This window comes from Coregonus clupeaformis, chromosome 10 (genome assembly GCF_020615455.1).
Source record: "Coregonus clupeaformis isolate EN_2021a chromosome 10, ASM2061545v1, whole genome shotgun sequence".
In the NCBI taxonomy this organism is placed as follows: Eukaryota; Metazoa; Chordata; class Actinopteri; order Salmoniformes; family Salmonidae; genus Coregonus; species Coregonus clupeaformis.
In genome coordinates this window covers 43,852,054-43,878,158 of record NC_059201.1, presented here as the reverse complement: position 1 = coordinate 43,878,158, position 26,105 = coordinate 43,852,054, and the positions used below count along the sequence as shown (strand labels likewise).

Sequence of the window (26,105 nt, the reverse complement as noted above, 5' to 3'; positions counted from 1 at the left end):
TGGTTCAATCCACCAGACTACAAGTCCCAGCGTGAATAGCGGCTGTTGCCTTTCTTTGTGTTACACTGGTATTTCCTGTCGCTCTTTTGTAAGAGTTGGCTGCCTGCTACATTATCGGCTGTTTATTAAATCGTTTACCTTGTGCCATTATAAGGTACGTTACGCTGAATTGTATTACTACTTACAATGTCTAACTCATGCCTTTTGTGGTTATACGTTTCTTATCGCATTTCCTCAACGTAACCTTGTCACTGATGACAGGAGTTCAATGATGAGCCAGATATTGTAAACATACACAAATCAGCCTTGACCAAAAGTCGAACACTGTAAAAAAACGAACTGAGCAATTATTGAGTCAGATAAAGCTAGACACATATAATCATTGCTTGGTGACCCTAATAATATTGTGTTTTTAATGAGAGATGTGACAAGCTTGCGAGGAGGCATCATGGAATATCATGTGTTCTTGAATTTACATAGGGAGAATCTCAATTGCGACCTCTCCTCGCGTCCTCTCACCTCCTCAAACCCCATTGGATGAGAAAGCCAGAGGTCCCGCCTCTCTGCCCTTCTCTTCCAATGGGTTTTGAGACAGAATTGAGATTCTCCCATCAACCAGATGAGATTTTGGCTGCAGTCCAAACTCAAAGTAGCCAGTCATCGGCCCTAAACCTTCAGCCCTTTAATGACATTTTACATCGTCACATCCGAGTGTACCTTAAATGTCCCTTGCTCAAGCAAGGGCGACTCGGCTAGTGATGATCAGAGAGGCAACGTCCTTGGTGGAAATATTGAAGTTGAGCATAAAAACAACCAACCTAAAGCTATTCATATACCTAGCTACAGTTACCCATAGCTGGCTAGCATGTTTTATAGTTTGGTCATTTATTCCAATACATTTCAGAATTCCCAAAAATATGTTTATGGAGTTAAATCAAATCAACCCCAATAGTTATGAAGTTATTCACTCGCTCCCTCAACGTTTTGAATTGGACCTCCACTTAAGATGGCAATCAAACTGCATCCGGTTTCGACGGGGATTCCCCCAAGGGAAAGTGACTAACGCGAGGGCTGAGGGGTAAAAATAATGTGTTTGGACTGCAGCCTTTGAGTGACATTTCCACCAATGGAGTTTATTACTCAGTGAAACACATGATCCCAACAGGTTCCTTTTTTGAAAGGTGTATCAGAAAACAACAACAACAAAATGCAACATATGAGTCATTCCATGTCGTTTCAGCAAGCCATGACACCCGCCATCTCAGATTGTTCCATCAATAGTTTCTGTAGTTAGAAACTGGTAATATTGGCATTAAAAATTAATTTAAAATGAAAAGCTGAAATGTCTTGAGTCAAGTATTCAACCCCTTTGTTATGGCAAGCCTAAATAAGTTCAGGAGTAAACATGTGCTTAACAATTCACATACATTGCATGGACTCACACTGTGTGCAATAAATCAAATAAATCAAGTTAAATTTTATTTATCACATGCGACGAATATAACAGGTGTAGACCTTACCCTGAAATGCTTACTTACAAGCCCTTAACCAACAATGCAGTTTTAAGAAAAATAATAGTTAAGAAAAAATATTTACTAAATAAACTAAAGTAAAAAAATAAAAGAGCAACAATAAATTAACAATAATGAGGCTATATACATGGGGTACCTGTACCGAGTCAATGTGAGGGGTACAGGTTAGTCGAGGTAATATATACATGTACAGTGGGGGAAAAAATTATTTAGTCAGCCACCAATTGTGCAAGTTCTCCCACTTAAAAAGATGAGAGAGGCCTGTAATTTTCATCCATTTTCATTCATCATTTTTTCTCCAGAAAATCACATTGTAGGATTTTTAATGAATTTATTTGCAAATTATGGTGGAAAATAAGTGTTTGGTCAATAACAAAAGTTATTGGCAATGACACAGGTCAAACGTTTTCTGTAAGTCTTCACAAGTTTTTCACACACTGTTGCTGGTATTTTGGCCCATTCCTCCATGCAGATCTCCTCTAGAGCAGTGATGTTTTGGGGCTGTCGCTGGGCAACACAGACTTTCAACTCCCTCCAAAGATTTTCTATGGGGTTGAGATCTGGAGACTGGCTAGGCCACTACAGGACCTTGAAATGCTTCTTACGAAGCCACTCCTTCGTTGCCCAGGTGGTGTGTTTGGGATCATTGTCATGCTGAAAGACCCAGCCACGTTTCATCTTCAATGCCCTTGCTGATGGAAGGAGGTTTTCACTCAAAATCTCACGATACATGGCCCCATTCATTCTTTCCTTTACACGGATCAGTCGTCCTGGTCCCTTTGCAGAAAAACAGCCCCAAAGCCTGATGTTTCCACCCCCATGCTTCACAGTAGGTATGGTGTTCTTTGGATGCAACTCAGCATTCTTTGTCCTCCAAACACGACGAGTTGAGTTTTTACCAAAAAGTTCTATTTTGGTTTCATCTGACCATATGACATTCTCCCAATCCTCTTCTGGATCATCCAAATGCACACTAGCAAACTTCAGACGGGCCTGGACATGTACTAGCTTAAGCAGGGGGACACGTCTGGCACTGCAAGATTTGAGTCCCTGGCGGCGTAGTGTGTTACTGATGGTAGGCTTTGATACTTTGGTCCCAGCTCTCTGCAGGTCATTCACTAGGTCCCCCCGTGTGGTTCTGGGATTTTTGCTCACCATTCTTGTGATCATTTTGACCCCACGGGGTGAGATCTTGCGTGGAGCCCCAGATCGAGGGAGATTATCAGTGGTCTTGTATGTCTTCCATTTCCTAATAATTGCTCCCACAGTTGATTTCTTCAAACCAAGCTGCTTACCTATTGCAGATTCAGTCTTCCCAGCCTGGTGCAGGTCTACAATTTTGTTTATGGTGTCCTTTGACAGCTCTTTGGTCTTGGCCATAGTGGAGTTTGGAGTGTGACTGTTTAAGGTTGTGGACAGGTGTCTTTTATACTGATAACAAGTTCAAACAGGTGCCATTAATACAGGTAATGAGTGGAGGACAGAGGAGCCTCTTAAAGAAGAAGTTACAGGTCTGTGAGAGCCAGAAATCTTGCTTGTTTGTAGGTGACCAAATACTTATTTTCCACCAGAATTTGCAAATAAATTCATAAAAAATCCTACAATGTGATTTTCTGGAAAGAAAATTCTCAATTTGTCTGTCATAGTTGACGTGTACCTATGATGAAAATTACAGGCCTCTCTCATCTTTTTAAGTGGGAGAACTTGCACAATTGGTGGCTGACTAAATACTTTTTTCCCCCACTGTAGGTAAGGGTAAAGTGACTATGCATAGATAATGCACAGCGAGTAGCAGCAGCGTAAGAAAATGGGGGGGTCAATGCAAATAATCCGGGTAGCCATTTCATTAGCTGTTCAGCAGTCTTATGGCTTGTGGGTAGAAGCTGTTAAGAAGCCTTTTGGACCTAGACTTGGTGCTCTGGTACCGCTTGCTGTGTGGTAGCAGAGAGAACAGTCTATGACTAGGGTGGCTGGAGTCTTTGGCAATTTTAAGGGCCTTCCTCTGACACGGCCTGGTATAGAGGTTCTGGATGGCAGGAAGCTTGGCCCCAGTGATGTACGGTGCCGTACACACTACCCTCTGTAGCGCCTTGCGGTCGGAGGCCAAGCAGTTGCCATACCAGGCGGTGATGCAACCAGTCAGGATGCTCTCGATGGTGCAGCTGTATAACTTTTTGAGGATCTGAGAACCCATGCCAAATCTTTTCAGTCTCCTGAGGGGTAAAATATGTTGTCGTGCCCTCTGTACGGCTGTCTTGGACCATGATAGTTTGTTGGTAATGTGGACACCAAGGAACTTGAAGCTCTCAACCTGCTCCACTACAGCCCCGTCAACGAGAATGGGGGCGTGCTCGGCCCTCCTTTTCCTGTAGTCTACGATCATCTCCTTTTGTCTTGATCATGTTGAGGGAGAGGTTGTTGTCCTGGCACCACACTTTCAAGTCTATGGCCTCCTCCCTATAGGCTGTCTCATCGTTGTCGGTGATCAGGCCTACCACTGTTGTGTCGTCGGGAAACTTAATGATGGTGTTGGAGTCATGCTTGGCCACGCAGTCATGGGTGAACAGGGAGTACAGGAGGGGACTAAGCACGCACCCCTGAGGGGCCCCCTTGTTGAGGATCAGCGTGGCAGATGTGTTGTTGCCTGCCCTTACCACCTGGGGGCGGCCCGTCAGGAAGTCCAGGATCCAGTTGCAGAGGGAGGTATTTAGTCCCAGGGTCCTTAGCTTAGTGATGAGCTTTGTGGGCACTATGGTGTTGAACGTTGAGCTGTAGTCAATGAACAGCATTCTCACGTAGGTGTTCCTTTTGTCCAGGTGGGAAAGGGCGGTGCTGAGTGCAATAGAGATTGCATCATCTGTGGATCTGTTGGGGCAGTGTGCAAATTGGAGTGGGTCTAGGGTTTCTGGGATGGTGGTGTTGATGTGAGCCATGACCAGCCTTTCAAAGCACTTCATGGCTACAGACGTGAGTGCTACGGGTCGATAGTCATTTAGGCAGGTTTCCTTGGTGTTCTTGGGCACAGGGACTATGGTGGTCTGCTTGAAATATGTAGGTATTACAAACAGGTCAACGCATGTTCGGAGTTCACGTCCTGGTAATCCGTCTGGCCCTGCGTCCTTGTGAATGTTGACCTGTTTAAAGGTCTTGTTCACATTGGCTACGGCGAGCGTGATCACACAGTCGTCCGGAACAGCTGGCGCTCTCATGCATGCTTCAGTGTTGCTTGCCTCGAAGCGTGCATAGAAGTGATTTAGCTAGTGTTTAGTTTCGAAGGCTTACAAAAGGAGTTCCCCAGGGCTCAATTTTAGGTCCAATCATTTTTACACTGTATATAAATTATATAGGGAAGACTGTTGACTCTGCAAATCTCCATCTGTATGCTGATGACACAATTACTCGAGCGCATCTAATATTGAGAAGGCTTTTCAGGACTTACAGTTGGCTTTTGATGTTATTCAAAGACAGCTTTTTGAATTGAAATTTGTGCTTAATGCAAGGAAAACAAAATGTATGGTTTTCTCTTCCCTGAAAGTAAACAGATGGAGTCACTTGCAGATTTTAACTATAAAAGGCCAGCAAATTTATATGGTCACCTCCTATAAGTATCTTGGGATATGGTTAGATGAAAAGCTGAATTTTAAACAGCACATTGATAACTTGACCAAGAAACTGAAGTTGAAATGGGGTTTCTATTTTACAAACAAATCTTGCTTTTCAATGTTAGTCAGAAAGGATCTTGTTCAAAGCACTTTTTTATCAATGCTGGATTATGGTGGTATTGTCTATATGCAGCCCTCAGCAAGTACCTTAAAAACTCTGGACACAGTGTCTCATTGTGCTTTAAGATTTATTACAAATGCTAGATCACTCACCCAACACTGTGATTTGTATGCTATGGTGCAATGGACCTCTCTCTCCACCAGGAGGCTAAAGCACTGGTACACTTTTGTGTACAAAGCATTGATAGGACAACTCCCTTTTGTATCTCTGTTCCTTACTGACCAGATCAGTCACTCAAAACAGTCTTCGTTCACAGTCGCTGCTGTCCTTGTCTGTTCCTAAGGCCAATTGAGATGGGGAAACAATATTTTTCCCATAATGCCCCTTCATCCTGGAACATGCTTCAAAATATATTAAAGTTAGGAGAGTTAGTGTCCTTGCCTGTTTTTAAGACTCTGATCGATAACACTGTTTGTGATAGCTGCAGTTGTTTCTAATCTTCAATTGTATATGTAACTTGTGACACTTTGTCTTTTGTGTTTATTTTGTATTTTTCTGTAATATTTTATGTACACGCTGCTATTTCCCTGTTTTGCCTTCTTGCCAGGTCACCCTCGCAAAATAGGTTTTTAACCTCAATGGGTCTTACCTGGTTAAATTAAGGTTAAATATAAAAATGTAAAAACAGCCTACTGTCACACACAGATTCACAGACTAGCGGCAAATAAACTTGAACAAAGCAGAATCAGGAAATGAATGGCCACTCTCCATTGCTATTCAATGAAGATCCCGCCTTCGTTCCGCTTTGATCAACCTTTTTTGCCTTGGTGTGTGAATCTGGTCCAGTGATAGGCTACATTGTTTTTATAGAGGAGCTGGTACACAATTCCCCAAAAATGTGAAGTGCTGGTATGGCGTTCCGGACTGCTCCGGCCCAAGTCATTCACTGTGGGTATGCTTGTAATTGTTAACGACTGGGGAGTTTTTCAGGATAAAAAAGAAACTGAATGGAGCTAAGCACAGGCAAAATCCTAGAGGAAAACCTGGTTCAGTCTGCTTTCCACCAGACATTGGGAGATGAATTCACCTTTCAGCAGGACAATAACCTAAACCACAAGGTTAAATCAACACTGGAGTGTAATGTAGTAATGTTTCAGGAATGCTAATCACATCTGTTACTATCTACAGAAACTATTTCAGAACAATCTGAGATGGTGGGTGTCGAAATCCTCTTTCTTGTGCTATTTGAGTTGGAACGACCTATATGTATCAAGCATCAATCTTACACTGTACTCTGTATGCAGATGCGGTTGCCATGGAGATCCCTGGCACTATGTTGCACAGCCCCTGCGAGGCGGGCATCATCATCAGTTCCCGAGGGCATCCAGAGCTTTGTGCCCGCCAGCAGCACCATCGATGCCCACGCCCTGGAGCAGCTACAGGCCTTCTTGTCCCGCGCCACGCGCCTCTTCGTCATCACTGGGGCGGGGCTCTCTACAGAGTCTGGCATCCCAGACTACCGCTCAGAGGGGGTGGGTCTCTACGCCCGCACAGACAGGCGACCTATGCAATATGCAGAGTTTATACGCAGCGCTAAGTCTCGTCAGCGCTATTGGGCTAGGAACTATGTGGGCTGGCCACAGTTCTCTTCTCATCAGCCGAACTCTGCACACCTGGCTCTGCAGCAGTGGGAGGAACAGGGGAAGGTACACTGGCTGGTAACTCAGAATGTGGACGCGCTTCATTCCAAGGCAGGCCACCAAGGACTGACTGAACTGCACGGCTGCGCACACAGGTAGGAAGGCAGAAATGTACTGTCTGTCACACACACACAATACATACTGACTTCTTCTTCAAGGACATTGGCTCAGAGCAACAATCTTTTTACCTTTGTGTGTGTCCCTCTCAGGGTGTTGTGTCTGGGCTGTGGTGCCGTGTCTCCAAGGGAGGACCTCCAGAAGCGGTTCAAAGCACTGAACCCTGGCTGGGGCGTACAGGCAGGCGGTGTGGCTCCCGATGGGGATGTCTTCATTGAGGACGAGCAGGTCCTCCACTTCAGAGTGCCTTCGTGTAAGGATTGTGGGGGCATATTGAAGCCAGAGGTGACATTCTTTGGGGACACAGTGATCCGAAGGACGGTGCAGTTTGTACATGAGAGACTAGCTGAGTCCGATGCGGTTCTTGTCGCTGGATCTTCTTTGCAGGTGGGCATGAGAATGGTCAGGTGTTATAATTATTCAGGACCTACCATACATTTTTACCTCTAAAAGTGATAGTGTTGCTGTGTTGTTGACATAATCAACTGTTTTTCGCAGGTGTTATTCATACTTATAAAACATGTCCCTGTGACAGAGTGAACCGTAACACAAAGGAAACAACTCTACAGCCTTACAATATGTCAAAGTTTCACATCCATTTGTCTTTTTCCAGGTGTATTCTGGGTACAGATTCCTACTGGCAGCAGCTGACCAGAAGATCCCAGTAGCCATCTTGAACATTGGGTCTACCAGGGCCGACCACCTGGCAGAGTTCAGAGTCAGTGCTCGTTGTGGGGAGGTACTGTCTGTCATTCAGCCTCACTGACTACAAAGACAGACGGAAGGCCTCACTAGGACTTCAGTCACTGATCCACAGACACCGTGTTGTATTGTTTTGAGAACTATTCAATGGGCTCTACTATTCTACCTTTTGGTCAACCTGGCAGCAATGCAATCAGCTTCAGGTGATGGACACTACTACTAACCCAGAGTCATGTGTTATGGGCTTGTACATGTACAGTGCCTTTAGAAAGTATTCAAATCCCTCAACTTCTTCCACATTTTGTTGTGTTACAGCCTGAATTTAAAATGGATTACATTTTGATTTTGTGTCACTGGCCTACACACAATACCCCATAATGTGGAATTATGCTTTTAGAAATGTGTACAAATTAATACAAAATGAAAGACCAGGGAAGTTCTCCAATGCCTCACAAAGGGCACCTATTGATAGATGGGTAAAAATAAAAAGCAGACGTTGAATATCCCTTTGAGCATGGTGAAGTTATTAATTACACTTTGGATGGTGTGTCAATACACCCAGTCACTACAAAGATACAGGTGTCCATCCTAACTCAGTTGCCAGAGAGGAAGGAAACCGCTCAGGGATTTCACAATGAGGCCAATGGTGACTTTAAAACAGTTACAGAGTTTAATGACTGTGATAGGAGAAAACTGAGGTTGGATCAACAACATTGTAATTACTCCACAATACTAACCTAATTGATAGTGAAAAGAAGGAAGCCTGTACAGAATATATGCATCCTGTTTGCAATAACACAAAGTAAAACTGTAAGAAATGTGGCAAAGAAATGTACTTTATGTCCTGAATACAAAGCGTTATGTTTGGGGCAAATCCAACGCTTGTCATCAGCAAGGACTAGGGAGTTTTTTAGGGAAAGAAACGGAATAGAGCTAAATAGAGTAAAACCTGGTTTAGTCTGCTTTCCAACAGACAATTAGAGAAGAATTCACCTTTCTGCAGGACAATAACCTAGAATACAAGGCCAAATATACAATGGAGTTGCTTACCTAGACGGCATTGAATGTTCTAGTTACAGTTCTGAGTGGCCTAGTTACAGTTTTGACTTAATCTATTGCAAGACAAGAAAATGGCTGTCTAGCAATGATCAACAACCAACTCGACAGAATTAAAAAAATTATAATGTGCAAATATTGTACAATCCAGGTGTGCAAAGCTCTTAGAGACGTACCCAGAAAGAGTCACAGCTGTAGACCTAATCACTGCCAAAGGTGAGTCTAATATGTATTGACTCAGGGGTGTGAATACAGTACTTATGTACTGAACAAAAATCAAAATGCAACATGTAAAATGTTGGTCCCATGTTTCATGAGCTGAAATAAAAGATCCCAGAAATGTTCCATATGCACAAAAAGCTTATTTCTCTCAAAAGTTGTGCACAAATTTGTTTACATCCCTGTTAGTGAGCATTTCTCCTTTGCCAAGATAATCCATCCACCTGACAGGTGTGGCATATCAAGAAGCTGATTAAACAGCATGATCATTACATAGGTGCACCTTGTGCTGGGGACAATAAAAGGCCACTCTAAAATGTGCAGTTTTGTCACACAACACAATGCCACAGATGTATCAAGTTTTCAGGGAGCGTGCAATTGGCATGCTGACTGCAGGAATGTCCACCAGAGCTGTTGCCAGAGAATTTAATGTTCATTTATCTACCATACGCCACCTCCAACGTCAATTTAGAGAATTTGGCAGTACGTCCAACCGGCCTCACAATCGCAGTCCACGTGTAACCACGCCAGGACCTCCACATCCGGCTTCTTCACCTGCGGGATCGTCTGAGACCAGCCTCCCGGACAGCTGATGAAACTGTGGGTTTGCACAACCGAAGAGTTTCTGCACAAATTGTCAGAAACCGTCTCAGGGAAGCTCATCTGCGTGCTCGTCATCCTCACCAGGGTCTTGACCTGACTGCAGTTCGGCGTTGTAACCAACTTAAGTGGGCAAATGTTCACCTTCGATGGCCACTGGCACGCTGGAGAAGTGTGCTTTTCATGGATGAATGACGGTTTCAACTGTACCGGGCAGATGGCAGACAGCGTGTATGGCATTGTGTGGGCGAGCGGTTTGCTGTTGTCAGCGTTGTGAACAGAGTGCCCCATGGTGGCGGTGGGGTTATGGTATGGGTAGGTAGGTATAAGCTACAGACAACGAACACAATTGCATTTTATCGATGGCAAATTGAACGCACAGAGATACTGTGACGAGATCCTGAGGCCCATTGTCGTGCCATTCATCCGCCAGCATCACCTCATGTTTCAGCATGAGAATGCACGGCCCCACGTCGCAAGCATCTGTACACAATTCCTGGAAGCTGAAAATGTCCCAGTTCTTCCATGGCCTGCATACTCGCCAGACATGTCACCCATTCAATCAATCAATCAATCAAATGTATTTATAAAGTCCTTGTTACATCAGCAGATGTCACAAAGTGCTATACAGATATCCAGCCTAAACCCCCAAACAGCAAGCAATGCAGATGTAGAAGCACGGTGGCTAGGAAAAACTCCCTAGAAAGTAACCTATGAAGAAACCTAGAGAGGAACCATGCGCTGAGGGGTTGCCAGTCCTCTTTTGGCTGTGCCGGGTGGATATTATAAGAGTACATGGCCACTAAGGCCAGATTGTTCTTCAAGATTTTCAAACGTTCATAGATTACCAGCAAGGTTGTAGAGGGTGCAACAGTTCAGTACCTCAGGAGTAAATGTCAGACCACCAACTTACTACTCTGAGACAAGGCTGAGTATAGCCCACGAAGATCTCCTCCACCGCATGACCCGAGGGGGCGCAAAACCGACAGGAAGATCACGTCTGACACAACCCACTCAAGTGACGCACCCCTCCTAGGGACGGCATGGAAGAGTACTAGTGAGCCAGTGACTCAGCCCCCATAATAGGGTCAGAGGCAGATAATCCCAGTGGAGAGAGGGGAGCTGACCAGGCAGAGACAACAAGGGCGGTTCGTCACTCCAGTGCGTTGCCGTTCACCTTCGCACCCCTGGGCCAGACTACACTCAATCATAGGACCTACTGAAGAGATGAGTCTTCAGTAAAGACTTAAAGGTCGAGACTGAGTCTGTGTCTCTCACATGGATAGGCAGACCATTCCATAAAAATGTAGCTCTATAGGAGAAAGCCTTGCCTCCAGCTGTTTGCTTAGAAATTCTAGGGACAATAAGGAGGCCTCCGTCTTGTGACTGTAGCGTACGTGTAGGTATGTACGGCAGGACCAAATTGGAGAGATCGGTAGGATCAAGCCCATGTAATGCTTTGTAGGTTAGCAGTAAAACCTTGAAATCAGCCCTAGCCTTAACAGGAAGCCTGAGGCTAGCACTGGAGTAATACGATACATTATTTTGGTTCTAGTCAAGATTTTAGCAGCCGTGTTTATTTAGTGCTTTATTTAGTGCTTTATCCAGGTAGCTGGAGAGTAGAGCATTGCAGTAGTCTAATATATAAGTGACAAAAGCATGGATCAGCTTTTCTGCATCATTTTTGGACAAAATGTTTCTGATTTTTGCAATGTTACGAAGATGGAAAAAAGCTGTCCTTTAAATATTCTTGATATGTTCGTCAAAAGAGAGATCAGGGTCCAGAGTAAAGCCAAGGTCCTTCACAGTTTTATTTGAGACGACTGTACAACCATCAAGATTAATTGTCAGATCCAACAGCAGATCTCTTTGTTTCTTGGGACCTAGAAATAGCATCTCTGTTTTGTCCAAGTTTAAAAGTAAAAAATGTGCCGCCATCCACTTCCTTATGTCTGAAACACAGGCTTCCAGGGTAGGACATTTTAGGGTTTCACCATGTTTCATTGAAATGTACAGCTGTGTGTCGTCCGCATAGCAGTGAAAGTTGACATTGTGTTTCCAAATGACATCACCAAAACCTACAATTGATTTGTCAGCGGACAAACCATCCACAGAGACAAACTGATATCTTTCCGACAGATAAGATCTAAACCAGGCAAGAACTTGTCCATGTAGACCAATTAGGGTTTCCAATCTCTCCAAAAGAATGTGTCTAGGAGCACGAGGACAGATGCAGAGCCTTGGTCTGATGCCATTAAAAGGTAATTTACCACTTTCACAAGTGCAGTCTCAGTGCTATGATGGAGTCTAAAACCAGACTGAAGCGTTTCGTATACATTATTTGTCTTCAGGAAGGCAATGCGTTGCTGCGCAATAGCTTTTTCAAAACGTTTTGAGAGGAATGGGAGATTCGATATAGGCCGATAGTTTTTAAAATTTTCCGGGTAAAGGTTTGGCTTTTTCAAGAGAGGCTTTATTACTGCCACTTTTAGTAAGTTTGGTACACATCCGGTGGATAGGGAGCCATTTATTATGTTCAACATAGGAGGGCCAAGCACAGGAAGTAGCTCTTTCAGTAGTTTAGTTGGAATAAGGTCCAGTATGCAGCTTGTAGGTTTAGAGGCCATGACTATTTTCATGAATGTGTCAAGAGATATAGGATTAAAAAACTTGAGTGTCTCCATTGATCCTAGGTCCTGGCAGTTCTGTGCAGACTCAGGACAACTGAGCTTTGGAGAAATACTCAGATTCAAAGAGGAGTCCGTAATTTGCTTTCTAATGATCATGATCTTTTCATCGAAGTAGTTCATGAATTCATCACTGCTGAAGTGAAAGCTATCCTCTCTTGGGGAATGCTGCTTTTTATTTAGTTTTGCGAAATGTTGGATTGTTCTTATTCTCCTCAATTAGGTTGGAAAAATAGGATGATCGAGCAGCAGTGAGGGCTCTTCGATATTGCATGGTACTGTCTTTCGACGCTAGTTGGAAGACTTCCAGTTTGGTGGAGCACCATTTCCGTTCCAATTTTCTGGAAGCTTGCTTCAGGGCTCGGGTATTGTCTGTATACCAGAGAGCAAATTTCTTGTGACAAATGTTTTTTGTTTTTAGGGGTGCGACTGCATCTAGGGAATTAAGCAAGGTTAAATGTAGATCCTCAGTTAGGTGGTTAACCGATTTTTGGGTAGGTGGAGGGAGTCTGAAAGGGCATCTAGGAATCTTTGGGTTGTCCGAGAATTTATAGCACGGCTTTTGATGATCCTTGGTTGGGGTCTGAGCAGATTATTTGTTGCGATTGCAAACGTAATAAGATGGTGGTCCGATATTCCAGGATTATGAGGAAAAACATTTAGATCCACAATATTCATTCCATGGGACAAAACTAGATCCAGGGTATGACTGTGACAATGAGTAGGTCCAGAGGCATGTTGGACAAAACCCACTGTCTCCGAAAGCCTTTTGGAGTGGGCCTGTGGACTTTTCTATGTGTATATTAAAGTCACCAAAAATTAGAATATTATCTGCCATGACTACAAGGTCCGATGGGAACTCAGTGAGGAACACTGTATATGGCCCAGGAGGCCTGTAAACAGTAGCTATACAACGTGATTTAGTAGGCTACATAGATTTCATGACTAAAAGCTCAAAAGACGAAAACTCAGTCTTTTTTGGGGGGTAAATTGAAGTTTGCTGTTGTAAATGTAAAAAAACACCTCCACCTTTGCGGGATGCGCGGGGGATATGGTCACTAGTGTAACGAGGAGGAGAGGCCTCATTTAACACAGTAAATTCATCAGGCTTGAGCCATGTTTCAGTCAGGCCAATCATATCAAGATTATGATCAGTGATTAGTTAATTGACTATGACTGCCTTGGAAGTGAGTGATCTAACATTAAGTAGCCCAATCTCTTTCAATAATGACAGGAATGGAGGAGGTCTTTATTCCAGTGAGATTGCTAAGGCGAACACTGCCATGTTTAGTTTTGCTCAACCTAGATCGAGGCACAGACACGGTCTCAATGGGGATAGCTGAGTTGACTACACTGACTGTGCTAGTTGCGGACTCCACAAAGCTGGCAGGCTGGCTAACAGCCTGCTGCCTGGCCTGCACCCTATCTCATTGTGGAGCTATAGGAGTTAGAGCCCTGTCTATGTTGATAGATAAGATGAGAGCACCCCTTCAGCTAGGATGGAGTCCGTCACTCCTCAGCAGGCCAGGCTTGGTCCTGTTTGTGGGTGAGTCCCAGAAAGAGGGCCAATTATCAAAAAATTCTATATTTTGGGAGGGGCAGAAAACAGTTTTCAACCAGCGATTGAGTTGTGAGACTCTGCTGTAGAGCTCACCACTCCCCCTAACTGGGAGGGGTCCAGAGACAATTACTCGATGCCGACACATCTTTGAACATGTTTGGGATGCTCTTTATCGACATGTACGACAGCGTGTTCCAGTTCCCGCAAATATCCAACAACTTCGCACAGCTATCTGAAGAGGAGTGAGACAACATTCCACAGGCCACAATCAACAGCCTGATCAACTCTATGCGCTGCATGAGGCAAATGGTGGTCACACCAGATACTGACTGGTTTTCAGATCCATGCCCCTACTTTTTTTAAGGTATCTGTGACCAACATATGCATATCTGTATTCCCAGTCATGTGAAATCCATAGATTCGTATTTATTAAGGATCCCCATTAGCTGCTGCCAAGGCAGCAGCTACTCTTCCTGGGGTCCTGCAACATTAAGGCAGTTATATACAATTTAAAATATTACATGACATTATATTTCATAACATAACACTATTTCATACCCAATACATTTAGTGTGTTCCCTCAGGCCACTACTCCACTATCACATATTCACAATACAATATCCATGTGTATGTGTGTGTAGGGTGAGTGTCTATATGTATGTGTGTATGTACCTGTGTCGTCCAGGGTAGGGGAGGGAATGGCCGGCAGGGATGTAGCTCAGTTGGTAGAGCATGGCGTTTGCAACGCCAGGGTTGTGGGTTCGATTCCCACAGGGGGCCAGTATGGGAAAAAAAATGTAGGCACTCAATAACTGTAAGTCGCTCTGGATAAGAGCGTCTGCTAAATGACAAAAAATAGTGTTGCAGTTATTTCAGTTGCTGTAGTAGCTGACGTGTATAGTGTTGAGTCATCCGCATACATAGACACATTGGCTTTACTCAAAGCCAGTGGCATGTCATTAGTAAAGATGGAAAAAAGCAAGGGGCCTAGACAGCTGCCCTGGAGAATTCCTGATTCTACCTGGATTATGTTTGAGAGGCTTCCATTAAAGAACACCCTCTGTGTTCTGTTAGACAAGTAACTCTTTATCCACATTATAGCAGGGGGTGTAAAGCCATAACACATACGTTTTTCCAGCAGCAGACTATGATCGATAATGTCAAAAACCGCACTGAAGTCTAACAAAACAGCCCCCATAATATTTCTATCATCAATTTCTCTCAGCCAATCATCAGTCATTTGTGTAAGTGCTGTGCTTGTTGAATGTCCGTTTCTAAAAGCATGCTGAAAGTTTGTTGTCAATTTGTTTACTGTAAAATAGCATTGTATCTGGTCAAACACAATTTTTTCCAATAGATTAGTGGTCCCGTGTAGCTCAGTTTGTAGAGCATGGCGCTTGCAACGCCAGGGTTGTTGGTTTGATTCCCACGGGGGGCCAGTATGATTTTTTTTAAACAAAAAATGTATGCACTCACTAACTGTAAGTCGCTCTGGATAAGAGTGTCTGCTAAAATGACTAAAATGTAAAAATGTAGATTAAGGCCTAATGAATTTATTTCAATTGACTGATTTGGTTATACGAACTGTAACAGTAAAATCTTTGAAATTGTTGCATGTTGTGTTTATATTTTTGTTGTGTAAATGACATTTCTGCATTTAATTTTCAATACATTTGCAAACTTTTCTAAAAACAGGTTTTCACTTTGTAATTATTAGGTATTGTGTTTAGATGGGTGAGATTTTTTAAAAATGTAATCCATTTTGAATTCAGGCTGTAACACACGTGTCAAACTCATTCCACCACGGAGGGCCGAGTGTCTGCGGGTTTTCACTCCTCCATTGTACTTGATTGATGAATTAGGTCACTAATTAGTACAGAACTCCCCTCACCTCGTTGTCTAGGTCTTAATTCAAAGGAAAAAACTCAAACCAGCAGACACTAGGCCTTCCATGGAATGAGTTTGACAACGCTGCTGTAATACAACAAAATGTGGAATAAGTAAAGGGGTATGAATACTTTCTGAAGGCACTATATACTCTATGGCTGACAGGGCACTATTCTGAAGTTAGCGCCCGCCTTATTGATCCTCCCTGGAAGTAATAGTCATCCATAGGAATGAATGGTTATTATTCTACTTTCCACTTAGTCTATCCATCGCTTTAGCTAACTAGTATATACTTTACAGACAACCACCAATATGGAAAATAGGTGCAATAACTACAGAGTTTTAAAGATTAGTTTTAGATATATAGGCCTAATAATAATAATATTGTGGGGGATCTAGTCTTGTCAGTGCACATACATGGTTTAGGTAATGTCAACACCACAGCATCAGTTATGGGTGCAAACTCCCCTGACAAATGCATTTACCAAATGAGGGGGATTTACATATTCAATAAATAAATAAAACGACTTATATAATTCCATTTTATAATATGTTCTATAATATCCATCAACATAGTGCCATTGGAATCACAGAGCCACAGAAGGTAAGGTGACAGTTGACCTGGTCACACTGAGTCCAGAGAAGACAGTCTGCTCCTGAAAGCCTTCCTGAAGTTGTTTAGTCCAGTTATCCAGCACTGACTGAGTCTCTGCCTGTAGCACCTCTGGGGTACTGAAGGAATACAGGCAATACCTGTGACCCGCCTCAGTTCCAACATCACCAACCTGCCATGATGCCATAGCCTTGGTCACCACCAGTAGAGTCATAGTTAGGCAATTCTCAAAGCTCCTGCTCTGGTCAAAGCAGTAGGTGGAGGGGTAGCCCAATAGAATTCCAAAGAGAGTGCACAGATTCCAAGTGTCACATCATCTCTGTTGCCCAAACTGTCTGATATGAGCAAGTAAAGCCTTAATCATGTCCCTGATAGCTCCCCACTGTAGCTCAGTGACGGCAAGCTGCTCCAGTGAGTGACATACATCCACGACGGTCACAGTCCCCCTCAGGAGAAGTTCCTCCAGGATTGTGATAGTCAGGGATGGGTTCACAATCAGGGAATTCTCACTGATGACCACTGTCTTTAGAGATTTGGACACAAGTTGTGCAGCCTGCAGAGAGTTTAGATACTGTTGGACATGCTCTGCAGATGCTGTATTACTGTCATTTAGCAGAGCAGGCTTCAGGCCCAAGTCCACAGCCAGGACCTGAGCAGCCAGGTTCAGACTCACAGAGGCAGAGAACGGATTCTTTCTAACTCGCAGACACTTGCGAGCAGCAACAACAAAGAGGTCTGAAGAAGCCATGGATTGCTCCTAGGGTGATTTGAACGTGGGAAATGAAACGCTATGCTGACCAAAACATTTATTCAGAATACTCATTGCAATTGAAATAGTGTGTGTTAGTAGGAGTTTTGCACCAAACTCAAGCATAGCGAGCTTGCAGGGGGAACTATACTGAACAAAAATATAAACGCAACATGCAATAATTTCAAAGATTTTACTAAGTTACAGTTCATATGAGGAAATCAGTCAATTGAAATAAATAAATTAGGCTAATCTATCTGCAGACAAAATTATGATACTAGCTTGCTAAAATATATATGACATTGATTTTAGAGTTGGCAAATTGGCTTAGTCTCGGAGTGAGGAGCCTATAAAACGTAGCTAGCTTCATAAACATATTTGGGGGAATTCTGAAATGTATTGGAATAAATGACCAAACTATAAAACTAGCTAGACAGCTAGTATGGGTAACTGTAGCTAACTTCGTTAGCTTGCTAGGTACATTAATAGCTTTAGGTTGGTTGTTTTTAAGCTCAACTTCAAGATTTCCACCAAGGACGTTGCATCTCCGATCATTACTCTCCCTCACTTGGGCAAGGGACATTTAAGGTACACTCGGATGTGACGATGTAAAACTTAATTCAAGGGCTGAGGGTTTAGGGTCAAGGGCTGTCTACTTTGAGTTAGGACTGCAGCCATTGTGTTGTGACAAAACAAAACATTTTAGAGTGGCCTTTTATTGTCCCCAGCACAAGGTGCACCTGTGTAATGATAATGCTGTTTAATCAGCTTCTTGATATGCCACACCTGTCAGGTGGATGGATTACCTTGGCAAAGGAGAAATGCTCACTAACAGGGATGTAAACAACATTTGAGAGAAAAGCTTTCTCTGGATTTGTTTTATTTCAGCTCATGAAACATGGGACCAACACTTTACATGTTGCGTTTATATTTTTGTTCAGTGTAGTTAGCTAGCACAGTGTAGCTAGCTAGCAAAAAAAAAAACATTAGCTAGCCTAGTAATGAATTGAACAAAACTTAGAACACCGCTCATGCCTTTCTTACCACATATAATTTACTTTGACTAATTAATTAGTAGGCTACATATCATTGTTTCTCAAGTTAAACTATTCATCAATCTAACGGTAACTTCAAAGTATGCCTGCTTCTGGTCGTCGCATTTCCTTGTTGACACTGACAGCAGTAGCATGGCACACGCAGGTTCGCTTGCCCCCATGTCTAAATGGGCATGCACTGACTTAGATTCTTGAAGAATTTCTATATTTGATGAATGATTTCATACCTAGCCCAGTTTTGATGTTCTCTCTAGCACTTAAGATACAAGTGTTAAAGTATTATTACCTTTATTTAAGTAGGTCAATTATTGCCGTAAGTTATAGTGTCACTGTGTGCATTTCATCTAACAAGAACAAAATATTTAAAAAAAGAACTGAAAGTGTGTTGACATACTGAAAGCAATACAGTTTGAATAAAGTAATTACCAGGCACACCAGTTTCCAGACAATCTTTAACATTCCATCACCAACCAACAATAAAACAGTAAATATAAAGCAAATATCTTGTCCCTTCGACTGTCATTTTGGTCCGAGACACCTGAAAATAAAAGAGATATTAATACTGGTGTTCATTCAACTAGCAACAACCAATATTACACATATACCAGGTAATCAAACATGAATTAAGGTGAGGCCTGCCTTGTACCTACCGACATCCATTCAGTTATAGCACTACGTGATTGGTTGAGGGGACATCAGGTCAAAATCTGAGAGATTCCTGGCAACCCAAACTCCAGCTGCAAAAAGGCCCAGGTTGACCAGTAGGTTCCTATATAAAGACACATTAAACAATGAATTCATATAATTATATACAACAAAAGGATCTTTATGAATAAATCACTGGAGACAATAATTAATTAATTCACTGAGTTAGTTACACGTTGACTCTGACACTTGTGTGTGTGTGTGTGTGTGGGGGGGTTGTGTATTGTTATGGGTTGGCCAACCCCACAAAGTATCACAAAATGTGTCGTTTGATGTTATGCGTGCAAGGACTGCTGAGCAATTCGTTAAGGGTGATCATACCGGTATATCCAAGGGCAAAGCATGCACATGTTTAGCAAGCTAGCTAGCTACTATGCGAATGTTACATTACGAAATATTTATGTTTAATCATAACTACCTTCTAAAATCATTCCTATCTGTAGCGAACCGATATGCGGTACTGATCCATGCCCCGACACCACCAGACGGTACTCCGACAGCCTTTTTCCCAGCTCCACTCATCTCAGGTGTTTAGCGTGAGTGCTTGCCTTTCTGCTAAATAACGATTTCCCAACGAGGGGAAGGATTTACATGTAACACCAGTACGGAACACCATGAGGTTTTAACTACGGTCGCCGATAGCGGCCAAACTCAGGTCGATGTCGTTATCTAACGTATTCGTGATTTTTTGTGTTCCATAACAGAAAATGTCTGCAACACGGTACCGTCGGTTCTTGAAACTCTGCGAAGAATGGCCACGGGACGAATCAAAGAAAGGCCGTGATTTAGGAACGTTTCTAAGACAGAGAGTAGCCCATGCCTTTCGTGAAGGTGAAAACACACAGGTAAAACGATTCCACTTCATATGTCTCACGAGAACGCCAACCAATGTGGCTAGATAGCTTCAGGCAGAAATTTAGCTAGCGTTGGATGATGATGATGATGATGATGATGATGATAGGGCACCCGTCCATATCGACCTTGCAGTTACATGCTAAACAAGCGTCATGTTTAGTAATGAAAAACGCAACCTGTAGAGCTATTTTCAAATGTTTTTCAAGAGATTTTATTGAGTTGTGAGACACGACAGTCCAAACAATCATGCAGTAGGCTAAGTGCAGCATCACAGAGGGGGTGGTTTACTTATAAAAGGCAAAGGCATAATCTGTCATTTGAAAAGCCTTCTTCTGCCACTGTTAAGTAAATTGAGGAATGGGGCTGAGGAAATGTAGCCTGACCTAATATTAACATGATGGTTTTAGACATTTCGAAACTATACATTAGTTATTTGCACACTTATTTTGAAGTTGAACTGCATGAAATCTTACAGATTGTTCCCCCAAATCTTACAAAATGCCCTTATTTGTATGTGGATAGTTGCTAGATGTGGATATTGTATGGATCCCCTATTAACTGTTCTGATCTTTCTTGACAGCTCTCGGATCCAGAGAAGTGTGATCAAATGTATGAAAGCTTGGCACGGATTAACACTAACGTATACAGAGAACGAGTAAGTATTCCCTTATATCCCTATTGATATTGTATTGGCTTTAATGTAGAGACTATCATATCATAGCATAGGCCTAACCAACCGATAGGCCCAAATCCACAGCCGGGACCACAAAGAACGATATCTGTCCATTACCTGATACATTTGCTTCTTGCAGCAGCTATGAAAGAGCTTGGAATCAGCCAAGTGATGTCAGTCAGGGTTATCATCACCTTTAACTCCTGTAATATCTGTTCACAGTTCCCCCGCACAAGAGACACCAGTTTTACAGGTGTCACAGTGGAAGAATGTAGAATGATATTAGCAACAGGTATGGACACAATGTCTCTACATATCCATTTTCCCAAGTATTCACTTTATTTATTAATTTATACTTGCAGCTATGTGAATATGACAGTGGCTAGTTATGTTGCAATAAATTAGCCATCACAAGTGAAATGCTTCTGTATTTATTTTGAGGACATACACACCTCCCTATTTCTCTTCAATGATAACAAATGTTCTATTATTATTTAATGTCTTCTACTACTGTCAATTGTAGACACATCATTGAAATAAGCATAGACTACTATATCAGTCATGATATTGTCTCAAAAACAACACCTGAAGTGTTAATTGGCCTCATAGCACCATCTAGTGGACTTTGAGGATACCAACATGTTCATAGAAGCTTTTTCCTTAGAGAGGAGAGACAGACTAGCACTAGCCTGGGGGCCCTCTGGCAGACTAGACACCCGCACACTTTCAGCAGGAGGCTGGCACCCAGTCTGCAAGAGAGCCGAAACAGCAGACTGGCACCCAGGCTAAAGGAACTCCACAGGGTGGTAATGGTTCTGATGTCTCTCTAACCCCTCTCTTGTCTCTTCACTCTCAGGTAGCATGCAGCAGATGGATGAAGAGAAGAAGGGCTTGTGGAAAACTCTCACAGAGCGATTCTCCACCAAACCAGAAGATGTCACCCCTGAGAAGGCTCCTGAAAACAAGTAGCACTTGTGCTGTATATGTTTCCTTTCCCCTTCAGCCACTTTAGAAATAAAACGTTATTCTTATTTCTTTGGTTCTCTCGTCATTTAAGCAGGGCCATTGTACCATACAGAAGAAATGACGGGGCATATAAATTACGAGGTTTTTTAATATGAACAACATATGGCATGTACTTTCCTTGTAATAAGACAAGGAAATATCAGTCTAATGCAAAGCCATGGTAAGCTTCTTCAACAGAAATATTGGAATAAATTAAAGGGGTGTGAAAAACATAATTTCTTAAATCTTACTAAAGCCTAGCCCCAATTTCTCATTGGAGATTAGGTTATGGGAGAAACATTTTATGTACAAAATAAAAAAATGCAGTAGCATGTCATCATTATACAAATGGCTTAATTGTTTGGCCAATGGAGCTGGAACCAAGTACAGAGAATACCGTGTTGCCTACTCCTCCTTTCCATCCTCATCTGGGTTATCTCTCCAGATGCAGTAGTTAAGGGAAGTGGCCAGGCACAGCCATGCCAGGTAGGGTGTCAGGAGCAGGCTGGCAGTGCGATTTACGGGATACCAGGATGCCATGGTGGCTCCAACAGCACCAGTCATCATCACTATCTCTATGAGTGCCTGGGGGAGAGAGGACACAATGGATCATGTGTCATGTCACACTCACGGCAGCAGAATGGAGGTGGTTTTTACAATGGAAAGTGTCTACGGATCACCTAATGGCAAAAATAATATTCAGAGAAATTCTCATTTTGAGTGTACTGCTCTTTAAAAAAAAACGTTTTTATGTACCAAGAGAACTCAATCTCAAAACCGGAAGCCATGAGTCCTTTTGCTCAGCCCACAACCATTGCAATATCTGAGAGCTCACCATTTTCAACTTGTGTGCTCCAAAGAAGATGGGAGTCCAGGCCCAGTTGAGAGCCAGCTGCAACCCATAGAGTCCCAAAGGTACCACAGCATCCTCAGTGAAACCCCCACACTCCTTCCACACCAGGTAGGAGCCATACCTATCAGGGTGATCATCAAAAATAAAATGCATGTCAGTTCCATATTTCATGATTCATTTAAAAAAACAAGTGGTAACATGCTTTACTGAATGAAATGTGTGAAGCTGATTTCCACCACATTCAGTTGGGAAACAGCATTATTATGTAGAATCTAGATAGGTGTAGCTTTACAGGTTGCAATTAAAATCTGATAATGGAAGGGGTTTAGAGAATTGTTTTCAACCTGATAGAGTATGCTGTCTCTCACTCACCCCATGCCTGTGTAGAGGGTGGTCCACACTATCGGGAACGCAGCATTAGGTGGACGCCATGACGGCTTGTTGAGAGTGGGGTACCAGGTTTTCACCTGCTTGCGTGTCACGTAGCCTCCATAGAGCCCCCCTAGATGAGGCAGGGCAGTCAGGCCAAGCATAGGCAGCCACGACATGTCTGGAGAAGAGAGGGAGCTGCCTGTTAATGATTAGTTCATTACGTTGGTTAAACCTGTTAATTATTATTCAGTAGAATTCATTACACTTGTAAAAGTAGGCTATAATTTCATAGGATGGGACACTCTTTTCAAGGCATTTCGCTCAGTGGGCGTGGGTTTCAAAGTGCAAGGACTGTCCGATGCAAACATTCAGCGATTACATTGGTTTACTTGAAACAGCAACATCCATTACTGTAGTTAGGTTTAGCCAATTGCTCTCTATTGCTGCTTTTCGACTGTAACACCAGTGTTACACTAGTGTATACCCCCTGATGTTTTAAATTGTGTTTCCATAGCTAGGGCTGACAGTGGAGACTTGTGAAGAGAGAATCAACAACCTCTGCATAATCAAAACAGTTGCTTTGAGAGAAAGTGTTAACCTTCAAAGGTGTACTATAAACCCATGTTCACAGTTAGCCATTATTGTGTAAATGTAGCCCGGAAATCCCCAGCGGCCTTGCCTTGGCCCCAAGTTAGAGCCGGCCCGCGTAGATGGTAGCGTAAAAGTCTGAGCCTTTTGGGTGAAACACTGGGGTAAATTGGAAATGCGCAGTGTGTTGAATAGTTTGCAAGATCCAGACATCAGCGGGGCTTGTTCTCGACACTGTGCACCCGTATGTGCGCTGAAATCTACGCCCACTTTTGCTATACGTCACGTATAGCAAAAGTGGGTCCCATAATTTGATGTGCCTATTGCAACTTCAGAATTAAAATGACACTAAACTACCAAACTGCTGCACTCTAAATGGTATAATAAATTAACAAGATTGAATAATTGCTTATAGCCTATAGGCCTGCATGTATAATTAATAAACTACAAACACTTTATTGGAAAGTAGTTTAGAGTAGACCTATGCCAATTGCAAATGAATTTCCCTTTGATGACCTAAATTACTAAACTGTCATTCAATCACATGATGTAAGGACCCTGCGCAAGCACTTCTCCTGGCAACTCATCAACAAAGTTATTGTAGGCAGAAGGCTAGGCCTAGTAGGCCACTTTCACGGAAAAATAAATTGCATTATCAAGCTATATAAGTTTAGTTTCAAATAAACACATGACACATAAGGCTTTACAAAGATCCCATTCATGCATCAGAAGAGGAAATAGAACATTAGAAACATTTATCAAATACCAAACCATACTTTCTCCATTCTCCACTCTGTTCCGTTTATGATTATTGAACGTTATGGTTAATTTGCAACTTTGTAACAACTAACAAGATAAATTGCAACATTGTCAAACTTGTGTCAATCTATTAAAACAATGTAGTCTTACCTGCTTACCTGTTAAGTGCGATAGTTCGAGGATGTTGTTACACAGAGCTTGTAGGCTTCGGTTCTTACACAGAGCTTGTAGGCTTCGGTTCAGGGTAGGGTGAGCAAATGAACAGAGTGGTGGCCAGACAACACCTTTCTAAAACATTCTGAAAAACTAAGATAAAATGCTTCTCTCAAGGATCGGGTTCTCTTATCATGCAGTTCTTGTTTAGGAGGACACTCCCAATGTGTTACAAAACCCTTCTATAAACACTAGTATTCTGCTAGCAGTACAAATGATGAAGCCACGTTCGTATGGTAATGACCGCATTTCAAAACATTGCAATGTGGATAAATCATTCAAAAGATATTACATTTTAATCAATGGCCAACAAGAAAAAGCAATAAGTAATTTATGAAAACAAACAAAAAAGATAGTTTAAAAAACATTTTCCAAGACCAATAATAAAAACATACAATGTTAAAGTGGTTATCCCACTGGCTATAGGGTGAATGCACCAATTTGTAAGTCGCTCTGGATAAGAGCGTCTGCTAAATGACGTAAATGTGCCCTTGAGCAAGGCACTTAACCCTAATTGCTCCTGTAAGTCGCTCTGGATAAGAGCGTCTGCTAAATGACTAAAATGTAAATGTAAATGTTGACACTGGTATGGTGAGAATATTGGGCTGGAGAGATAACTTACTTTTCTACATGTCTCCACTAACGTGGGGTGGAAAATACTCCTTAGGGTCTTTACTAAACAAATATGGTTAGTTTTCGAGGGGGACTGTCTCCCACAGCCTTCTGCTGGCTTTTCACTCTGCCCCCTCCATAGCCCCCAATGCAATACACTGTAATATTAGACAGTACGTGGGATAAATATTGTCTGTGTCTTACATATCCAGCAGCACTTCGTTCTCCACCCCATCTGCTCTAGCTCAGCCCCCCATTAATCAGACTAATGGTTGGTATCTACAGATGCAGAAGAAATAGACGAATCCAATGGTACAACCTAGAAGTCTGTAGCTGAAACACACAATGTTCAAAATGAGTTAGAAGTCCAAAACGCACCGGCATTACAGTGGGACCCAATGGGCTAAAGTGGGGTGGAAAATACTCAGTCTCTACTAACCAAATATGTTTCGTTTTTGAGGGGGGCTGTGTCGCATGGCCTGCTGCTGTCTTTTTACTCTGACCCTCCATAGCCCCAATTGCAATACATTGTAATAGACTGTACATGGGATACATATTGGGTTGTAGAGTACCAGTTACCCCAGTACTTGGGTAAAACACCCCTTTTCTAAAAACAACATTTCATTAAATAACAAAAAAGTGTAAACTGTAGCCACTTATTTCCCTTCATAGTTTGTTTGCCTAGGCATGTCCATCACCCACATAACATTTTATTTTTTATTTTTTTTAAACCAAACTTAGCTTTTTGTGTCAGCAATTGGACATTGCCTACCAGTATTTGTGTACACTTTCAAAATAGGTCAAATGATCCATTTATTTTTTCAAAGGTGGTTGCAATGCTGTAAAAAAACAGTTGTACTGCACTATAGTGCAAAAAAAATATTCCCAAAGTTTAGCATGTCTTTGCAGGGGGACTCTTATTTAGAAAATACATTATCCACGATCGTGCTGCCAGCATAATATCCTGCTGCTAGGAGAACGATAATTCAATAACCTCTACCAGTCGTTCTTTTGTCTAGAATGCTGCGCAGAAGCTGCGCAAGCTTTCACTTTTTAAAAAGCCATACTCTGTAAAATGTGGATACCATACCATCATCACAGAGTGGGCCTGGGGCCATCAACAAAAACACTAACAATGAAGATATAAATACGTATATGTAAGCTATTTGCCACGTGTGAAATGTGCTGTTATGTGTTTTTTATTTCATCCAAATGCCACAAATTCTATCTAAGGGAGATAAAGTCATTCTATTCTATTTATATTCTATTA

The 26,105-nt window shown here is 42.4% G+C and overlaps 4 protein-coding genes and 1 pseudogene across 5 annotated transcripts; 2 read left to right on the top strand and 3 right to left on the bottom strand.

Moving 5' to 3' along the window:
* The first annotated feature begins 71 nt into the window (after positions 1-71).
* On the top strand, positions 72-8,097 carry LOC121575069 (NAD-dependent protein lipoamidase sirtuin-4, mitochondrial). The gene is made up of 4 exons (XM_041887887.2): positions 72-154; positions 6,560-7,050; positions 7,165-7,459; positions 7,686-8,097. Exons 2-4 carry the CDS (start codon positions 6,560-6,562, stop codon positions 7,836-7,838), a joined length of 939 nt encoding a protein of 312 aa, XP_041743821.1. The 5' UTR covers positions 72-154; the 3' UTR covers positions 7,839-8,097.
* An 8,192-nt stretch (positions 8,098-16,289) lies between these two features.
* LOC121575880 lies at positions 16,290-17,895 on the bottom strand (annotated as a pseudogene).
* Positions 17,896-18,471: 576 nt separating this feature from the next.
* LOC121575072 (mitochondrial import receptor subunit TOM6 homolog) lies at positions 18,472-19,494 on the bottom strand. Its single transcript, XM_041887891.2, has 3 exons — positions 19,324-19,494; positions 18,851-18,969; positions 18,472-18,738 (listed from the first exon to the last, which is right to left on the bottom strand). Exons 1-2 carry the CDS (start codon positions 19,425-19,427, stop codon positions 18,873-18,875), a joined length of 201 nt encoding a protein of 66 aa, XP_041743825.1. The 5' UTR covers positions 19,428-19,494; the 3' UTR covers positions 18,472-18,738; positions 18,851-18,872.
* A 55-nt stretch (positions 19,495-19,549) lies between these two features.
* Positions 19,550-21,464, top strand: LOC121575071 (ubiquinol-cytochrome-c reductase complex assembly factor 2). Its single transcript, XM_041887890.2, has 4 exons — positions 19,550-19,750; positions 20,341-20,415; positions 20,656-20,725; positions 21,290-21,464. The coding sequence occupies exons 1-4, from the start codon at positions 19,613-19,615 to the stop codon at positions 21,400-21,402; spliced, it is 396 nt and encodes a 131-aa protein (XP_041743824.1). The 5' UTR covers positions 19,550-19,612; the 3' UTR covers positions 21,403-21,464.
* A 65-nt stretch (positions 21,465-21,529) lies between these two features.
* tspo (translocator protein) lies at positions 21,530-24,429 on the bottom strand. Of its 2 annotated transcripts, none has more exons than XM_041887889.2 (4): positions 24,161-24,429; positions 22,664-22,841; positions 22,274-22,412; positions 21,530-22,023 (listed from the first exon to the last, which is right to left on the bottom strand). In XM_041887889.2, exons 2-4 carry the CDS (start codon positions 22,837-22,839, stop codon positions 21,844-21,846), a joined length of 495 nt encoding a protein of 164 aa, XP_041743823.1. In that variant the 5' UTR covers positions 22,840-22,841; positions 24,161-24,429; the 3' UTR covers positions 21,530-21,843. The 2 variants fall into 2 exon arrangements, with proteins under 2 accessions (XP_041743823.1, XP_041743822.1); XM_041887888.2 differs by having other exon boundaries at positions 24,169-24,429.
* Between the last annotated feature and the right edge of the window lie 1,676 nt (positions 24,430-26,105).